The 19754-nt window shown below is 38.5% G+C and overlaps 1 protein-coding gene across 1 annotated transcript in view; it reads right to left on the bottom strand.

The window, feature by feature from the left end:
* ticrr (TopBP1-interacting, checkpoint, and replication regulator) overlaps window positions 1-2113 on the bottom strand; it is a 75168-nt gene extending 73055 nt beyond the window's left edge. The window contains exons 1-2 of the mRNA XM_051920785.1: window positions 731-2113; window positions 197-485 (exon numbers count right to left, since the gene is read on the bottom strand). Of these exons, the coding sequence (XP_051776745.1) occupies window positions 197-485; window positions 731-1366 (925 nt within the window). The 5' untranslated portion in view covers window positions 1367-2113. The remainder of the gene's footprint in view (window positions 1-196; window positions 486-730) is intronic.
* Window positions 2114-19754: the final 17641 nt, after the last annotated feature.

The raw sequence follows: 19754 nt of genomic DNA, 5'->3' as shown, positions 1-19754 counted from the left end.
AAATAGTTAATAAAAAAAAATCTAAATCATTAGGATGTTCATTTTCTTATTTAAACCAAAAATTACTGATACATTCAGAACCAAACTAAGACTATTTTAAATAAACTAAATAAGGGGAGAATAGATTTATTAATCATTTACATACTGAAGGGTATTTTTTATGGACCAAGAAATATGATTGTAAAAATTACTGTACCTCTGTCCCAGTGAAGTTTTCCTTGGTACATTGGAAAAGCAGCTCTATAGACCTGCTCTGAGTGCATAAGGCAGTTAAGGCTGGAATCAACAGGGATAACAGCGTCTTTCTTCTGAAGGAGGAAACTGATGGGGTTGTCACTGTGTTCTCTGCTTAATAGCTCTGTATCAGCACGCACATTTTTGACTGAGAGCTGAAGCAGTGCCTCAAAAGGCACTAAGCTCCCACTAATTTGACTCATCACTTTTGATATTGCTTCATATCCAGAACAGTCTTCACATTTCAGAAGCTGTAAATTGGAACAAGGAAAAAAATGTTTATCTTCCTGTCTACAGACAATAAAAAGGTAAATACATGACATATCATTATCAAGTAACCCCTGATGGACAAGGTTTCAGCTATAAAGCCTTCAAGCCTGGAAATAACCGTTATTTTCATTTACATACATCCATACATACACACACAAATTACAATTTATAGAGGAATCACATTAACGTAGTTTACCAAAAACCTAAAGATTGGATAGGAATTTACCTTGGAGTATTCTGTTGTATCCATCCAATGAAGAAAGACTTTGTTCTGAAAAATGATTTCCTTAATTCTTTTGGGTAAAAGACAGTCTGCCAAACCTTCAAAGGATCCGCTTCGTCTCAGCTTTACAGGTGACAAGAACTCCTCCAACTCGGTTATAGACTGGGGGCAGGCACATAGGATAAAAAGCAGATTCCGTTTCCTTACTGCGGGGTCATCGTCCACAGAGCTATTAACGGTTCCTCGTCTACGTCCTCGTGGTACTGGTTTTGTTGGAGAGGTAATATCAGGCCGGTCCCATTGAAAATCAAGGAGTGCCTCTTTCAGAGCAGTTTGCAGAAGTATGGCTTTGCCGGCAAGAGAACATGACGGCAACTTTTCACAGTGATTCATCCCAGATATCTCATCCAGTTTTATGCGAAACTCTCCCTCCAGTTCTTCCAAGTTTTTAACTTTCAGTTCCTTGAAATCGGAACCTCGGCTGATTTTACCTCTTGGCTCACACCACTTGTACCCCCAACGTATATTCTCCATACCATACTTGCAAGCAAAACAGTTAAGAATTCTCCATACAATAAGCTGGCCCAGTTTAGTTGGAGAGGAGGCATCCAGGAGGAAGACCAGGTTGTAAAAGGCCATCTATCAGATGTGAGAACTTCAGTATTCATAAATAATTTTGGCTCCTGTCAACAAATAGGCTCGAGGTTCCTACAATCGAAAGCGTGACACTTTACATAACTATGGTCCTCACGGTCTACTCGTACCTGCACTTTTAGAATTGCGAGTTTACATACATTACAGTAGTGGCTAAAATGCACCCTAATGAGAAATGGAATAACCACCCTTTGATCGATCGAGTGCTAAGTGTAAACTCTCACGTTTTATTTTGCAATCTCCCTTAAGTTCTTTATATTTCTAACTTTATCCGTATTAAGTTGTGGCCTATTTTTCGTTCTTATAATTTAATCGGAATTAAAAATATGACGGGCAGACCAAGTGATTTATATACACTTTAGTTTTCGCTTAAAATGCACGAATATACTTCGAAATAACACCACAATCCTTGCACAATGACACGGCTCACGCTTACATACATTTCAGTAAACTATTCCTAAGCAGTTGGCCATTTGAAGCGACGTACTATATTTTGTGGTTTAGAGTCGACAGCACGGCCCACAAATACATTTGAGTTATCTATGCTGAACTAGTCTACCCGAATTATCACAATATAATCAGGTCTCATTTAAGTGTTACGCATAATGGCGAACACAAACAAAATATCCCTGTTTTCCTAAGTTTCAAAATGTACTTGCTGTCACCAGTTTATCATACTTCCCTCACAAGTAACCGATTCACCACCATCTTCACTTTTCTTCTGTAAAAACCCCTTCGCGCTCATACGTATTCCACCGCCTCCTACACTTCTATTGGCTAGCGCAAATAGAATTCCTTTCGTATTGGTTGACTGTCCTATAACGAATACGGCAAATAATCAATCCAGCCACTGTCGGAAGAGGCGGGCAAACGCTTCTCGATCTATGATTGGTTGTGATTGTTGTAAATACATCGGTGATTGGCTTGACGTCAGTTGTTTCGAATGTCACATATCACAGCTCCTTTTTAAAATTTAAAGAGAGTAAAGAGGAGATGAATCGTGACGAGTCACTGGGTTGTAGTGATGGGAACTCCGGCTCTTTTCAAAGCTTCGGCTCTTTTGGATCGGCTCCCTTTAAAGAGCCGGCTCTTACGGCTCCCGAATGGCTCTTCGATTAGTATCATTTGGATGCTTATATTTTAGCCTAATTAAGCAATTATGAATGGTTTATGTATAAGCAATTTCTTATTCATTGTTTTCAGACATTACGTATTTTATGTATTTTTTCATTACAAAAAATACACAGTTACTATTGCTTAACATTTTAATAAAAGCTTTAAATGAACAACTTAACACAAAATCACAGCAAACAAATTAAATAAAGGCCAAACTCAACAACAACACAACACTATGACTCTTTGAATAAAAGTTTTTAGGCCAGGTTGGCATTCAGAAATGCCAGATGCCTCAGCTTAGATGGGCTGATGCGATTTCTCCTCTCCGTGATTATTTGTCCTGTTTTTGAGAAGACTCTTTCTGAGGGGACCGATGTAGCGACAATGCAAAGTCTTCCTACCATTACCTTAACCAGGCGTGGGTAGACTGCAGCCTTGGCCTCCCACCAGCTCAGTGGGTCTTCAGCTCTTTGGATGAGGGGCTCCTCAAGACAGGACCTCAACTCCAGCATAGCATCAGCTGTGGGATTTCTCCTTGCAGTGTCTCCTGTTGCTCTTTCGTCAAAGAGCCTCCACACAGCAGAAGCTTGTGGTTCCTGTGAACACGTCCCTGCTCCAATTTCTTCCTCTTGGCCCTCTGATGGAGGAGCAGACAGACTGCTGGGGTTGCATCTTGCTGCTGCTGCACTTATTCTTTGAAATGCCTCATCCACAACTCAGTTGTCATTAAATGCTACCTTTTTTCCAGAGCAGTGGTTTCTGAAAGCACAGTGTTGTACTCCATCCTCAGATATATAGTTATGGAATAATTGTTTGGGACAAAGTTTTTCTGCTAGGGAGAACATACATGGGGTTTAAGGCCTGTACAAAAGTTGTAAATCCTCTGTCCTCCACAATGGAAAATGGTTGAAAGTCACTAGCTATCATTTTAGCCAGCTCCTCATCGACATGTATTTGTTTGTTTGGCGTCATTTGTTTTGGAATAAATGTGCTTATTTTGGTTTGAACTGAAGACCATGTTATACCTGCAGTTTTTTTTATACCTGCAGCAGAAGTACTTGGCTCTTTTCCAGGGTCAGTGGATGGCAGGAGAGAGGGCACGTTCTCCTCCAGTTGCACGGATGGATGGGTGGTTCTTATATGTCTGTGCAGGTTTGTTGTTCACCCTGCTCTAACGCAGGGGTAGGCAACGTCGGTCCTGGAGTGCCACAGTATGTGCAGGTTTTTGTTCCAACCCAGTTCCTTAATGAGAACTCAATTATTGCTGATGAAGCACATATTGCTTAAGTGACATTTTAATGCTTCATTTTAGTGGTCTCGCTTGTTAAGGTTCTCCAACCTTAATTGCTTATTTCAATCTTAAACTGCTGCATTCAGTGTTTTAATTGCTCCTTATTAGCAATAAGATGTAAAACAGGGGTAGGCAATGTCGGTCCTGGTGAGCCGCAGTGGCTACAGGTTTTCATTCAACCCAATTGCTTAATTAGAAATCAATCATTGCCAATCTCAGACCTTATTTAATTTTATGGCTTGTTAGTCTGTGCAATGTAAGGCTTTTATATCGTAGATTTTTTTCCTTTCCAAGGATATCATCCAAATGATTTGAAGCCTAAAACAGATCATTTTCAGTCTGTCACATTTTTCTATTAAGTGTTTTATTAAATCAAACCGTGCATGATGAACACACAGATGTAATTGGAAAAAAGCTAGCTGGAGAACTGCTGGCTGCTTTGTCTTTTACATCTTATTGCTAATAAGGAGCAATTAAAACACTGAATGCAGCAGTTTAAGATTGAAATAAGCAATTAAGGTTGGAGAACCTTAACAAGCGAGACCACTAAAATGAAGCATTAAAATGTCACTTAAGCAATATGTGCTTCATCAGCAATAATTGAGTTCTCGTTAAGGAACTGGGTTGGAACAAAAACCTGCACATACTGTGGCACTCCAGGACCGACGTTGCCTACCCCTGCTCTAACGGATATTTTCATATTACAAATTCTGCACTTAGCTTTGCAGTCTCCAATATCACTGAAATGCAGCCAGATGTTGCTTCTTTTTCGGCTTTCACTCATTTCTTCACACTTCTTTTTTTCTTCACGATGCGCTTGCATTTAAATCTGGCTCCTCGTCTGTCGCAGCGACAGGTACACAGAGCGACAGTGTCGCTCTGTGTACCTGGCCTGTACCAACACTTGCTGTCTTCAGAGCGTCTGCCCCCCTTCCTTCTTTCACATAATGGTACGATCCTAGTCCGATGTGTTGTTCGTGAACTAGCCGGCATTATGAGCCAAAGTTCTGTGTGCCCATATAAGTAAAGTCCCGCCCCTGCCGAATGGATTTTCAGCAGAGCTGAGCAGGAGCGGCTGAAGCTTTGGCTCTGGTCGACGGGCATCGGCTCCTCTCGTTCGCTTCAAAGCATCGGCTCTTAGAGCCGGCTCGTTCGCGAACGACACATCACTACTGGGTTGGAGTCCCCTAGAACAGTTTGTCAAACGTTTTGAGACGGAGGAACAATATATAAAAATATGATCCGCGAAACTAATATGGAAATAAAAAAAGGAAATTACAAAAAAATCCGTTACGTGAAAATATGTATTAACCAAGAAAATATCTATAAATACAATATTTGCATGCACAGTATGTGGTTATAAAAAAGAAGAAATAATAAAAACGTTCATGCTGGAAATGCAAATGAAAAGGTTGTGCACGTATTGTGTGACATAAATCAATGTATGGTGTCTGTGAAAGACAAAATGGAGGTGTCATACAGTATCTACTTTAGCATGTTTTATTCATTTGTTTTCGTGAAGTGACAGTCAAAAATATACTCTTACGCAAGTATGCAAAGTGCATTGGATCTTAAATGCTTATTGACTTAAAAGTCACCATTCGCTGGTTTTTTTACGTATATCGAAATAAACTGGCCTTCATTTTTTAAAAATAACGTCCTAGGAAAAATCATTCAACATATCTTCTTACTTCGTTGATTTATCATTCTTTACTTACTCAATGAAATTAAATTAATCCAGACTTCTCCTGAGTCCTGACTTTCAGGATAATAGTCTTCAAATTTAATTAATGACATTTTATAAGTGATCAATCACAATAAGTTTTCATATCTCATTTCAGCTTCATTCATTTGCTCAGTTAAGTTGTGAAGTTATATTGAATACATTATTTTCAATTCATTGCATCTAAAGTTTATTTCTCTTATTTGGGCCTCCTATTTTATTAAAAATGTTGAATATTGTTCTATGTGTTTTCTGAAGTGATTTTTTTTTTTCAAAAGCTGAAGTTTGCCTGCAGGGTAACAGCTTCATGTTCCAGTTTGAAGAACTGCACAGGTCACAGTTTTTAATTGATGGGAATATAATTATTTCTGTTCTCAGAGCATCACAAAGTCTTTTTAAATATACAGTATGACCTTGTGGAAAACCAGCAAACACCTATGTCTAATAATAATAATAATTAATCTAGCTTGAGTTGTTTTCTTGTATTGGTAAAAATAATATTAATATGTTCATGCATACAACTAGCTGCACAGTGACTAATACAACATTGCATCCATTAAACAACAGAGATGTTTAGTAACTGTCATTGCAGACAGCAGGGGCTCAGATTGGTGGGGTGTCAAATTCTGTCTATTGTTGACCGCCGCTAATTTTTCCAGTATCTACAGCTGATAAAAAGTGTTATGACTGATGGCTCACAAAACTGCGATAAGGTTTTGCTGAAGAACACAGCTTAACTAACACTGTTCTAGGACATAGAACACAATTACCAAAGAAAGCGATCATAAGGGATTGAGTCAAACTAGATTTATTTTATTTCTTTGTATGGTAGCATGGGCCCTGTTCACTTCAGAAATTCATAATCAAATATTTCTGATGTTATAAATAAACACTTAAAGTGTTTTAGTATAAAGATAAGCTAAAGCTTAAACCTTACCACTGCCTATTAATATTCAGTATTAATGAGATTCTTTAGTCTTTTCTGTTCTTATTTGTAGTTGCAAGCGTCCTCAAAAATCTTTGATTATGATAGGTAGCTTTAGGCCTGAAGTAAAACAAAATTTCAGATTGACTAGAGAAACATTAAATAAACTTTATTGAATTTAGTGTGTTTAATTGCATAATGGTGCTGATCTTTTGCATTAGTTCAGTTTGGCTAAAATGTTTTGCAGCCGATTTGCATTTGTACATAGCATTTGATGCTTCTTGTTTCTGTGTCCAACAATAGTTGGCTAGGATAGTTCTTTTACTATGTTCATCACTGACTATAGCAAGATTAGCAGAAAAGAAGTCTAAGTGTGAATGCAGAAAATTAATCTTTAGTAACATGCTCCACTTCATGGTTTTGTATGACTGAAGCATGTTTTCAACTGGTTGGGTATAGCTTGGTGCTCTTTAGCTGCCAAGATTACATCTTTGAATACCCTCCCATTTAATTTCCTCTGGCCCTACTTGCAGATCTTTGAACAGCTTGTCATTGATGACGTGTCTATCTGTGAATCAACAAAAATGCCTTCCTTAATCTTGACAGTTATTTGTAGTAACATCTCTATCAAATTTTAATATCTTTACCTTCCTTGTTAATCAGTTGGATGAAAATTTTCAGTAGTCCAAATTTTATATGAAGAAGAGGCAAAAATATCTTTTTAGGGTCAACATGTACTTTATGTGCCTCACTTTTCTGCCCTGGAACCAAATGTGTATGGAGCAGCCTTGCGCCTTTTAATGTAATGAGACTCTTTGGCATGGCTATCCCATTCATAAATAAAAGAACAGTACTTCGTACATCTGAGCTGCATTCTTAGCAGCAGTGCCTCTGCTTTTAGATCACTGTTTCTGTTGTAGCTGTTCTATGAAGTTGTTCCATAAACTGTCCTAAACTGTGGAATGGTCTGCCTGCTACTATAAGAGTTGCCCCTTCAGTCTCAGCTTTCAAATCCTGGCTGAAGACTCACTACTTCAGTTTAGCATACCCTGACTAGAGCTGCTGATTAACTGTACAGACTGCATCTCTGTTGTTAGTCATAGCAGTGAAACATAAGTAATATGATAGTTATAATTTGTTACTCATCCTCACCTATTCTGTTTCTCTTCTCAGTACTCAAATGTGGTACTTGTTGCCACTGCCCTAGTGCCAAGTTGTTTTGCCTGCCTAAGGTAAAATCATCTCTGATGGAGGATTGCAGGAATAGTAGGGTAGAGGAGTTCTTTCATTGGATTGTCTGGCTCAGTGCAGACTCAGCTGTGGAATGGCCAATAGGAGGAGACAGCTTGATGGCCGAGGTCTTGAGGACTCTGAAAAAATCCAAATCGTATTATTATGATATCATCTAGTGTTGAATTCTGCTCTGTACTTGTAATATTTCTATTGCATTATTATATTGTATTGAGGATTACTTGCGTTTCATCTTCGTATTGTATTGTATTTACCCCCTTTAATTGACACCTACTGCACGCCCAACCTACCTGGAAAAGGGTCTCTTTTTGAACTGCCTTTCCCAAGGTTTCTTCCCTACTAGTGTTTTTTTTGGGGTTTTTTCCTTATAGAGTCAAGGCTGGGGGGCTGTCAAAAAGCAGGGCCTGTTAAATCCCTTTGCAGCACTTCTTGTGTGATTTTGGGCTATATAAAATAAATTGTATTATATTGTATTCCATGTTTCCAGTAGGTTTCTTTCATGTTTACTGCATAGCCATTTGCTGGGCTAACAGGTTGACATTCCCATTGTGTAATTGCCAGCTGTTGAAATATTCAAGAGACATTTCTGTTGTAACAATTTGCACTCTGAACTATAAATTCTAAGTATGCTCACTGTGTTACTCCTGTCGAGCACACTACAGTTTATAACTGCCTGTCTACACACTGGTATCAATGTCATGCTAAAACATCTGTGTATGTGAGCTGTTTTTATTGCCAGTGTTCCCAGCATCCATCTTGACTAAGCAAGCCCAGGGGTGCCCTAAGCCTTAGCATCTCCATTGCATGTTGTGTGGCCTGCGCTGAATAAATGCCCAGGCAGGCCTGGACTAAGCAAAACAGCTTACTTTGAGGGTGACATATTAGTAACCTTAAAATATGAGAGGAAATCACAAAAACAGACAATTGCGGTAAAACAGTTCATGATGGGAAAAATTAAAGGTGTTATTTGTGATTAGCAGACAGAAATCCATAAGGTACACCCTAAAAAGTATAGGAATCACTGCAATCTCACTGTGTTCCAACATGATCCTATCACTAATTGAGTGATCAGTATCAAAGAAGAACAAATGGACCCATTAAAGTGTTCACATGGTGTGCAGTCTTTGCAAGCAACACCATCCAGTTTAATTTCCATGATGTGGCATTTTCCCTTATACTATAGCTCAGGTTGCCTTTAAATTGTCTTCCTCATACTACTCATTTTAATGGCACTGGAGCAGGATCCCATTTCTGGTACCAAACTTCTTTAGTCACCATTTGTGAAATCCACAAGAAAGATGAGTCTATTCTAATCCCAGATCACGGTCACAAAATACTGCACTGGTAAAATTGGCAGACTCTCAGATTATGCCAAGCACTTCTCTATGCTGAAAGAAAATATATACAAACAATTTTAAGCTTGGTATTATCCCTTCAGTTGCAGTTTCTGGCACAAAGTGCTTTAGACCTTTGTACTTCACTGCTTCACAGCTACTTTTCAGTTTGATGTAATAAGTACATGTTATATTAGATGGTGTCTCCATTTGCTGTTGTAATTTTTCAGATTTTTTACTTATTCCCATGTCCTGATGATTTTCAGTATTATTCTCTAACTTTCCGTTCAGCTTTCCCTGCACTTTGTTTATATCTTCATCTTTCCATATTATAAATAATTTGCTCTTTTTTCAATTTCAATATTTGTAAAGTATTCTGAATCAGTGATGTCTTTAAGTTGTGACCATGTCGGGGGTCTCCAAAAACCAGCATGCTAACAACCATAAGTAAGACTAAAGAGAGGGCTTTTCTTTCAAATAAATGAGACATAGCAGTATTCCTCTTACTGGAAATCTCCTAGTTCACTATCCTTTCATTTACAGCAAACCTCCTTTTTTAATTTTATGTGATATGAATTATCTGTAACTGCGTCCTGCAGCTTTATTTTAAATTCCCAGTCCTCTGTGTAGCTTGCCATATACAGCGGAGCAGTAATCCAATGTCCATGTATTTTTATTTCCTTGCTATTTTCTCGATATCACTCTCTGGTGAACATCACTTTTCAAAGTATCTTAGTTAATTTGCTTATTACTTACAAAAAAAGTAACCTAATGTGTTATATAGTAACTTAATATAAAACATAAAGTGTTACAGTGTGTCACTTTTGCATTACTTTTAACTTCTTTTAGATGAAAAAACTGTATATTTCACTAAGCTTGCAATTGTTATTAAATCCTAAGCCCATATATAAACCTTCAGCAAACTGACCAGAAACATAGACAAACATGATAATCTTCTTGTTTTATACATGCATTTAGTTCTTCATGTGCTGTGAAGTAAATAACATCTCTTTTAACATCCCCAACCAGAGCCCTCAAAGACTTGCAGTATGAATTCTAACTGCTGTGCCACCAGACCACATATTTCAATGCATTGCAGATACCACAGGCATTGGATGGGCATCTCAACCAGAAAAGGGGATGGTTCCTTACCCAAACGGGAGGCTCTGAGCAGGCAGATGAGCATCTTGACAAGGGGAGAGGAAGGAGCTTGACCCAGAAGTGATGGCGGGAGTGGATGGACGGACAGCCCACCAATAGATGTGGGTGTGGACTCTTTATTCCCCCAGGACAGTAGATGGCAGAAGCCATGGATATTGGTGCCCAGTAATGAACCAGTAGAGCAGGCTGGGAAATGTAGTCCAGCAAAACAGCCCTACTGGGGTCTATTGGTGCCGCAAGAGGGCACTGCAGGGAGATGCGCTCCCTAATAAGTGTAATTTTTGTCAGGTAGTAGCCCTGACACCGGAAGTACTCCATGGTCCTTAGTAAAAGGGACCATACTCCCTTACCCAGGCAAGTTGGAGCTGGGAGGACGTGGAGCAACGCTTGACCAGAGTAGGGCAGTGCAGTGGTGAGAAGAGAGTATTGTGGAAAGAGAGAAAGAAAACCTGTGTTTCTGCTTGTGCTACTTTCTGGAAGTGTTTTGTAATAAACCTTCCATTATTTGAACTCAGGACTGTGCTGGTGTGTTTGTGTTAGGGTTTGGGGCATACTAACGGCCCGGCTCCATTACAACATCTATAGAAAATATCTGTATTAACACTATTGTAAACTGACACTTTATTATTAGGTTTCTGTCACTGGATTGCAGCCATCATACTCTTTTCTGCCTGGCTGTGCCACTGAGCACTGCAAAGGAGCGGCATACTAGTACTTGTGCTTCTGGGTTAACAATAACACGGGGGGGGGGGGGGGGGGGGGGGGGGGGGGGGGGGGGTTAGTTTAATAAAATAAGTGTTGTATTAGATTACTTGTTACTTTAAAAAGTAATCAGACTAGTTAATGCAAATTTCCTTTAACAAGTTACCCTACTGCTCCAGAGGTTGTGCTAATGAGTTTAGCACTGTATGTCCGGATCATCAACATGAATATAGCTATTTCTACAATACTGAGACAGATTATTTTAGCCAGGAACAGGAATAATTCAATTGTCTGAGCATTTGCCACAGGAATATATGTTTGTGAATACTGCCACTGTTTACTATCCATGGTCAGTGGACATGTATGTGAAGTTAACATAAATGCAGGCTAACATACACGCACAGACTACAAAGTCCTTAACTGTCACCTGGTTAAGGTCTTACTTGACCAAACTAACTGGGTTAGTGGAGCAGCAGTGGTCCCCAAGTGTGAGTCAAGCAGTTTGCAAGATGACAATCATGAAGGCAAAGTGACTTTTAATTTGCTGAGATACATTATTTTGTTATATACTTACTTAAGCGCTTGTAACAATGAAGGCTGCTAGATGACATTGGTTATGCCTTAATCAATATACTTAGACATATGAAAAATGTGTTTAAAACTACCACGGCTGCCATGCTGTCCAACTTTCTTGCTGATGGTAATGACTTCTGCCTCAATTTCATGGCTTCCGGCTCTGCTGCTATTTGCTTGTAGTGGTCACACCCCCCACCAAGCAACTATTCTTCAACTTCAGTCACTCTCCTCTCCAGCGGATCTCAGACACTATGCAGGTCTGTCTTCTAAACTCACATTAATGGCAGCCTGGAGAGCTCACATTTGGTCAAGGCAGTCCTTTAACACCATGCGGTGAGTGACGCATGCATCAATGCTGACAGGCTGACGGCTCTTGACTGATTTTCAATGCTAAGTACTGTAGGTTATTATAAATCACTAGCTAAAATCTAGAACTTTAAAACACAAATCCAGCAATGTTGTATTTTTGTCAGTCAATCATTGTCAAACCCGCTGTATCCTAACACAGGGTCACGGGGGTCTGCTGGAGCCAATCCCAGCCAGCACAGGACGCAAGGCAGGAACAAATCCCAGGCTGGGTGCCAGCCCACCGCAGTGTTGTATTTTAATTTTAGCATTTTTCACATAGATGCCTTTTGTAAAATAAATATGGTAAATGTAATGCAGAAGTACGTTAACGGGTGACTGTCACTCTCAGGTGGCCCATCGTTATTTCTAACTTCAGAAAAGTGGTCCTTAATCCTAAATACTTTTAGTAGCACTGATTTAGAGTAATCAAACAATTGTTTCTGCCAAACTAATCTGATTAATTTTTGTTTTGAAGGTTATAGCTGTAATAGAACAGGGGCAAAGGATTCTTTTATTATAATTAATTAAGGTCTTGGTAGAAAGGATCAGAGCATTTTTACAAGAGCACTTGATGTTTTGGAGGATGCCCCTCCTGAGAAACACGTTAGACTGCAGATAATTTCTGTCCGTGTTTTCATATTTGTGCATGAATCAATGGGTTTTAGTAATGCTTCATTACTTTGTGCCATCTGTCACTTGCTGGCATTGGCAAAACTGCAGACTTGAAACTGCCATATTTTTCAGTTATAAACTTCCTTACATTCCTAATTATGTAGCAGCATCTAATCAGTTTAATGTGTTAAGTTATGATTTGAAATGTTATTCAGCGCTGCTGAAATTGCAAAATAGAATATGCTTAAATGTGAAGGAAAGCATTATTTGTTGTGTTTTATAGATTTTTTTTTCTTTTGATATGTTTCTTATTGTGGCCTAAAAATGGTAAATCCTACACCAAAAAGAAGTGTGGAAAATTGCCATAATACATACCGGTAATAGTTTTTTTTTTAATTTATGTAAAAGTTTTTAGCATAATTAATACAGTAAATGGGTTTCAGCAGATTGAAGGCAGTGATATCACAGAATAAAGAGTGTGCAGTCAGCTAAAGCTTAATAAAATGTGGTCCTGTACTACTTTGTTTATCATCAAAGAAGAGGGTCACAGCAGGGACGTGCGGTCAAGGGCCTCACCTGTCATCATGAAAAGTAAAAAAACTAAAAATGATAACATAAAATAAATGTGTCCACTGGTCTGTGCTATAAATTTGTTTTCTGTATGATACCAATAATTCTGATCATTTTTAAAGTCAAAATAGCTGATTTGCATATTTCCTGTTCAAATGCAGGAGAGAAACATGAGGAAGCGATGAGCCTCACCTCACCTCGGACTGCGCTCTCCCTCACACACTGGGTTGAGGCCTGCAATTGGCACTGCCTGTTTCTGTCTCTCTGTATGTCGCCATTATAATGTTTGCAGACACGTTTATTACACACCCTGACTTTCCACAGTCTGGCTAATATCTTTAATGAATGTGTGTGGCATATTCAGTCTTGCTGATCGGACATAAAACTGCAGTGAAAAGGCACAAGGTCAGACAGACAGTGCCAACAGGTGCTTGTTGCTGCTGTTCTTCTATGCAGAGGCGCCGATAAGTTAGCAATATCAGAAAGTCAAGTGCACTGCAGCGGTCCGTTTATTTTTATTTTTTGTTCTGACTGACTGCCAAAATGGAAGATTAAGAGTTTTTAAACTAAAAGAAAATAAGGAGGACTTTTACAAGAAAGTGGAGAAGGATAAGCACATGGACTTCATTTACAAATAAAGGTAAGACCATAAACGATTTTCAATTTTATAAAAAACTAGGGGGCAAAGCTCCCTGCTCGCTTCGCTCGCCAACCCCCGTGTTTGGTTTTCCGGATACACACTTTTAAGATTTTTTTTTCTTTGAATTGTTGCTATTTCATTAGTTTCACTTTTATTTCAGAACTTCTGTAAAAACAATATTTGGAATCTTTGGAGTCCCAATATGTTGAATCTTTTAAATGAGGTCAGTGAGACATGTGTTTAATGACTTTTTACCATAATTCAGGATAGGTTTCTCTGTTTGGAATTTTAGCACAGAAAAAAACGATCTACATCATCAGCAGTTAATAATTTATTTTGTAAAGTACTGTAACCAATAAATGCATGTGAGGTAAACCCCATTTTTGAAATTCTCTGACTTAAACTTCAAAGCCTTACAATATTTACATACTTCTGACATATCACCTATGCCCATATATTCAATCTCTATTCACCTTTTAGTTATTTCTACAAGTAATAATTTCTCTTTTTTTGCGCTAATGTGATGTTTACTGTCTTTGTTTTGACACTGTCATTTTTTCTGCTTTCATATTCTGTATCTTGCTCAGCATGTGCATCGTGCCTACGTTTTTTTTTTTTTGTCTTTTGAATTCCAGTTTTCATTATCTCTAACCTGCTCTGCATGTGTTTAGCCCCCTCGTTTTTTAACCTCTTTATGGTGTTTTACTTTGTTTTCTACTCTTTGTCTTTAATTTCTGACCTGCTTTTATTTCTTTGTCCTGCTTTTGTTTCAATGACACCTGGTCCGTGGTGATTATTTTCCCTTTTTTGAGTAATAATTTCTGTTTTTTTGCACTCCTGTGATCTTTACTTTCTTTTTTTATACTTTCTAATTCATATTCTTTAACTTTCTCCACATGTGTATCGCACCTTTTTTTTTTTGAGCCTTTTGAATTCCACTGCTTTCATAATCTGCTCTGCATGTGTATATTGCCAACGTTTGTGAACGTCTTTATGAAGTTCTACTTTGTCTTTTACCCTCTGTCTTTTAATTCTGAGCCCGATTGGATGTGCTTTTTTTTCAATTCCACTTGTTCCGGGCTGATAATTACTTTCCATATTTTCTGAATTTGCACCTACATTATTCTTTTTTGATCTTTTTTCTCTCCAACGCTTTTGAGTCTCTTTTCTCTGCGCTGCTTTCTTCTTCTTAGTCATCGTCATTCATTTATAACGTATTGTCCTTATATGCTTTATATGCACTGAGACCCCTGGATCTGTGTGTGCTCAAATCCTTTAGACAACTGAATGTTTTGCTGCCCATTGTCTTATTTGATATTGGTTGTAAATAGGGCGTGTCTTGCAAGAATTTCATGTTCTACGTCATCGCAAAACTGTCCTAGGTCAATTTCTTGACACAATGTCTCATGTTTAAGGTCCCCGCGAGACGCTCCGTGACCATTCTCTTTAGTCTCGCGGGTCTTTTAAGTGTCTTCCGTGATCTTAACGTGAAGATCATGTCTCGTTTCCCGTCTTTCTCTCCCAGGATTTTTTTTATAATAGAGAGATGGGAACAGACTAAGAAAAAAACAATCCAATCTTTAAAAACTAAATTTTGACTATAAATAAAATATTATTTTGTTTTTCTTGTTATCCTTTTGTTGGACAGTCTGCATTAAAATTGATTAAAGGAACAGAATTAAAAACTTTTAAAAACAACTAAATATTTTAATCATAGTCAAAATTGAAATCTGGTTTTTTTTTGTACACCACTCTATACTTTCATTTGTATTGAATAAGTATGAATTGAGGAATTGCAACAGCAAATTTAGAACACATGGAGGGTGAGGAGCAAATGTGCTCTGTCCACTTTCTCTCGCCACTAGAAATGTAACGTTCTTTCTTGGCCAAATATGTACCTTACCTATCTGTGTGTAAAGAAATGCTGATGAGATATGAAAAACAACCAGTAGTCAATTTGCATGCCGCCAATTGAATAGTGAATAAGCTATTATTTTGGGTTCATATATTTGTAAATCTGACTGTGAAGGAGTCAGTGCCTCACCAGCCATGAACCTCACCACACGTTACTGGGTCACAGGTCACAGGACCAAGAGCTTATTCCTGCAACAAGGGGCACAATGACGAGAGCAGCCCTAGACAGGACAACAGCCCATCGCATGGCCTACTCACAAACACACCCCCAACTGCATTTTCACAGGGCCATTTTGGAAGGCTACCTGGAAAAGTATATTTAGCAGTCATACAAAGTACTAATTCTCCTAATCATTTTGCATTTAAAGATTACTTACATTCAGAGTGGTTTTTTACTACAACAAATTCTACATCCAGGATCATGCATCTTTACATTTCTTGTATGTTACTCGCATGTGAAATCCTTGTTATGTGTTTGGCTATACAGTCCATGTGTTACACCCTTCCAAAAAGGGGAATGGTGAATAAATCAGACTCAACACACCGTTTCTTTGACAGTGCCTGTACAATGAGGGAGGACAACAGGAAAAGCCCCCCACACCCCATATCGCACCTGGCAGACAGCTCCAATCGACTGCCTGGAATTGCTAAAGAAAAAAAAACAGTATACAAACTTCCAACATGAATTCAAACTGCACTAATGTATCCATTTAACACTAAATAATACTTAGACTACTCTTAAACCTGAAATACTTTGGTATAAATATATACACAATTCATCTCAGCCTATCACATGTGCACCTCACTGTGTCTCTGTTTAGTAAAGTGGTAATCCTGGTGTTGTCATACGGGCAGACATCAGTGAAATTATTACTTGTACGCCGCACATAATGTGACGTCCTCAGGAGCCACCTAAAGCTGTTGAGTTTATTAATTCTTATCCTTAAGCAGTTAGTACTCAATTAATGTCTCAGGCTAGTATTCTTATTATTCATTATCAGGACTTCTATTTTTGCCTTGCCTTTAATCTAGTTTGCTTGTTATTTACTGTGATATCATGCTAGTTTATTTTTCACTTTCTTGTCTTCACTATTATGAATTGCCTTAGTTTATTTATCTGATGCCTCTGCACTTCCTAGTTTTCTGATACAAAAAACCAATACTATAGCATGCAAGTTTGAGTTTAAGGTTCTTTTTCCCTGCTCCACGCTTTGATTTCTTCGGCCAATAGGTTTAGTGTTGCGTTTTGGCTATAATGGTCTAGACAACTAACTTCACAGAAATAAACCTTTGCCTGTCTTAATTACTACATCTCATTTTATGAAGTCACATTTATAAATGATGCATATGCACAAAAGCAGACTTGAAATGTGCATATGAAACTGTTGTTTTTCTTCCTTCCCTTCTCCTACATCTTTTAAAACTCTTTGAATTTATAGTGTCCTGGTTGCTGCCTTATGCAAGGTATTCCATCGGTCAAAAACTTGGAACAACTGATATGTTCCCATGGTCTGGGTGATTGTTAATTAAGTTACTTTTGAAACATGATCATTTTAATGTTCTAAGCCTCAATTTCTTGTATTTTTACAAGCGTACACACACTGGTCACTTTATCTAAGCTTAATTACTGTTGTGGACGTTAGAGGGCGCTGTTGCCCCGTGAAACCCAACAGACAGATGTTCTGGACACCAGTTTAAAAGCACTAAGAAGAATTTTAATCTTTTTCTTATCAATAGTGCCTCCAAAGAACCACATCCACCCAATACACAATAAATCAATAACACAATATAACAATTCTCCTCCCAGCAGCTCATGTCACACTCCCTCCCAAATCCGGCTCTCCTGCTGGGTCTCCACCAGTCCTTTTTATAGTCCTTGACCCAGAAGTGCTTCTGTCTTTCCATCCAAGTGATTCATCCAGACTTACGGGTCAGATGGAGAAATGTATTTTCTTTTGTCCGGACTAAATGGGAAACAGAAATCCCTGTGTCTCCCTGCAGTGTCACCTGGCAGCACCCATGTTACCCAGCAGGGCTGTGAAGCTGAACTCCAGCTCCCATAGTGCCCTGCGGGAAGTCGCCATCTAGCATCTTGTGTGTGTCAGCTGGGTTGAGCTGCCGGCCGTCCATCACACTGTATATACATTCTAATAAATAATGACAATCATTTTACAATTTTATCATTTTTTTTCCAGAATTTCTGTCTATTTCTATTTTGCAAACACCCCAGAATTTTATCTAATCCCAAATCTGACACACTTGGAAAACTACCTCATGAATATTAATGTTCTAATGAGGTTGTTTGTACCTGCCTGCTATTTCAGTTAGAGAACATTTCCCACAAGGGCTCTAAGAACACAAGTTAAGAGTCATTACATAAATAATACTGCAATAAAAACATATTGAAATAAAAAAACACAAATCAAATCTTATGAGTCATATTTAGCATAGCAGAAGCACAATTTTCCAACAGCATTAACCTCCAAGCAAATAACACCAACAATTGTTATATTTGTTGCTTGGATTTTTAAAATGCACAAAAATCTGTTAATATTTTTAACAGTATACTCAACTTTGGCATTACTTTCCAAAAATAATTACTGAAATTCTAATTGTTTTAACAAATTGAAAGTTACTTCTATTCAGCACAGTCCTATCAAGTCATGCTTTTAATCCTTCATTGGAAGCAAATTGAAGAAGCATCCTTAAGTGTCAGTCTTGAAGAAAAGCAGTAAGAAGCAGGGGCCTCATGTATAACGCTGTGCGTAGAACTCACACTATAACATGGCATAAGCACAAAAGCGGGATTGTGCGTACGCACAGAAAAATCCAGATGCAGGAATCTGTGCGCACACAAACTTTCACGTTCTTCCACTACATAAATCCCGATCAGCGTGAAAAGTAACGCACATGCACACGCCTTCTGTCCCGCCCCAACTCCTCCCAGAATTACGCCTCTTTGAATATGCAAATCGATAAAAATAACCTTCTGTGAAAAGACAATGGGAAAAGCACAGGGGAAAATATAAAAATTTCAGCGAATACCAAGTGGAGGCAAAGGAAAAACGTACTATTTGTTAGTTTAAACAGTGGTATAATCAACAAAAGAAAGTTGATCGAGTGACAGAGTGTCGGAGAAACTCGAAAGCTCAAGTTCACAAAGTCGCACAGTGTCCGAAATAAAAAAGAAATCACATATCAAAGTCGCCGTGAAAAGGCAAGTCGTAGCCCACCGTCTGAGTGTCATATGAAAGCTTATTAGGGTACAGACAAAAAAATAGGCACACAGTGGGGAAAAAAGCACGAAATGTCAACTTTAATCTCAAAATTTCCACTTTAATCACGTAGTTTATTTTGCCATTAAAGTAGAACATCATAAACTTCATCTTAAAATCGTTTATTTTACTAGTTTCTCAAGTAGCACGTTAAATGCTTTGTTCTGTATTTGATCTTCTATGTGCTCTATGTGTGTGAATCACTACGTGCTTCCGTTCTTTCTCTTTCTCCGACAGGACACAGAATCCATTACATTCGTGATATTACAGCTCTCTGAATAATTAAAATACTGAGATGTATACGTGATATCATTTTCATGATGATAGGAATGAAAGCATGTTATTAAACATGGGAACACGGTGGCGCAGTGATTGTTCATATCTCACGCAAGAGGCTTGCTGCGCCATGTGTGACTGTTGTGATGTGAGATTTTACATATTATTTGATGAATATTTTTGTATGTCTTTATTTGATTTTTAGGCAAAGCAATGTAATTTAGTGTTACTTTGGTGAGAGGCATTCGTGTTTGCCCCCCTTTTACGGCTGAGCCTCTTTGAATTTTACGACAGGATTTGGGGGATGTGTGTTTTAAACCAGTTTGGCAAGTGTTTCTTTGCTAAAGTCATTTCTACCCCCGCAAATGGGCTAAGGTGTACTTTAACATATGGTTTGGGGGCAGATGTTAAGATGTTCTATTTTCCCCATTGGTCTGAAGTATGGCTCTTTGGAATTGGCTTGTCTCAGAGGCCATTAAGTACCATGATGTCCTATTGGCTCGAGGGGTTGGACAGAACATCTATAAATGTATGTGTTGTGATGGACGGCCGGCTACAGACTCTGGTCGCCACCTCCAGGCCGCCAGGAGGAGCCCTCCGGACAGCATGATCGTGCCCCGAGTTCCAGCAGGGCCTCATGGACTTTGTAGTTTGTATAC

Source organism: Erpetoichthys calabaricus, chromosome 17 (genome assembly GCF_900747795.2).
Source record: "Erpetoichthys calabaricus chromosome 17, fErpCal1.3, whole genome shotgun sequence".
NCBI lineage: Eukaryota > Metazoa > Chordata > Cladistia > Polypteriformes > Polypteridae > Erpetoichthys > Erpetoichthys calabaricus.
The sequence above is the reverse complement of the archived record's forward strand: the minus strand, read 5'-3'. Positions and strand labels throughout refer to the sequence as shown.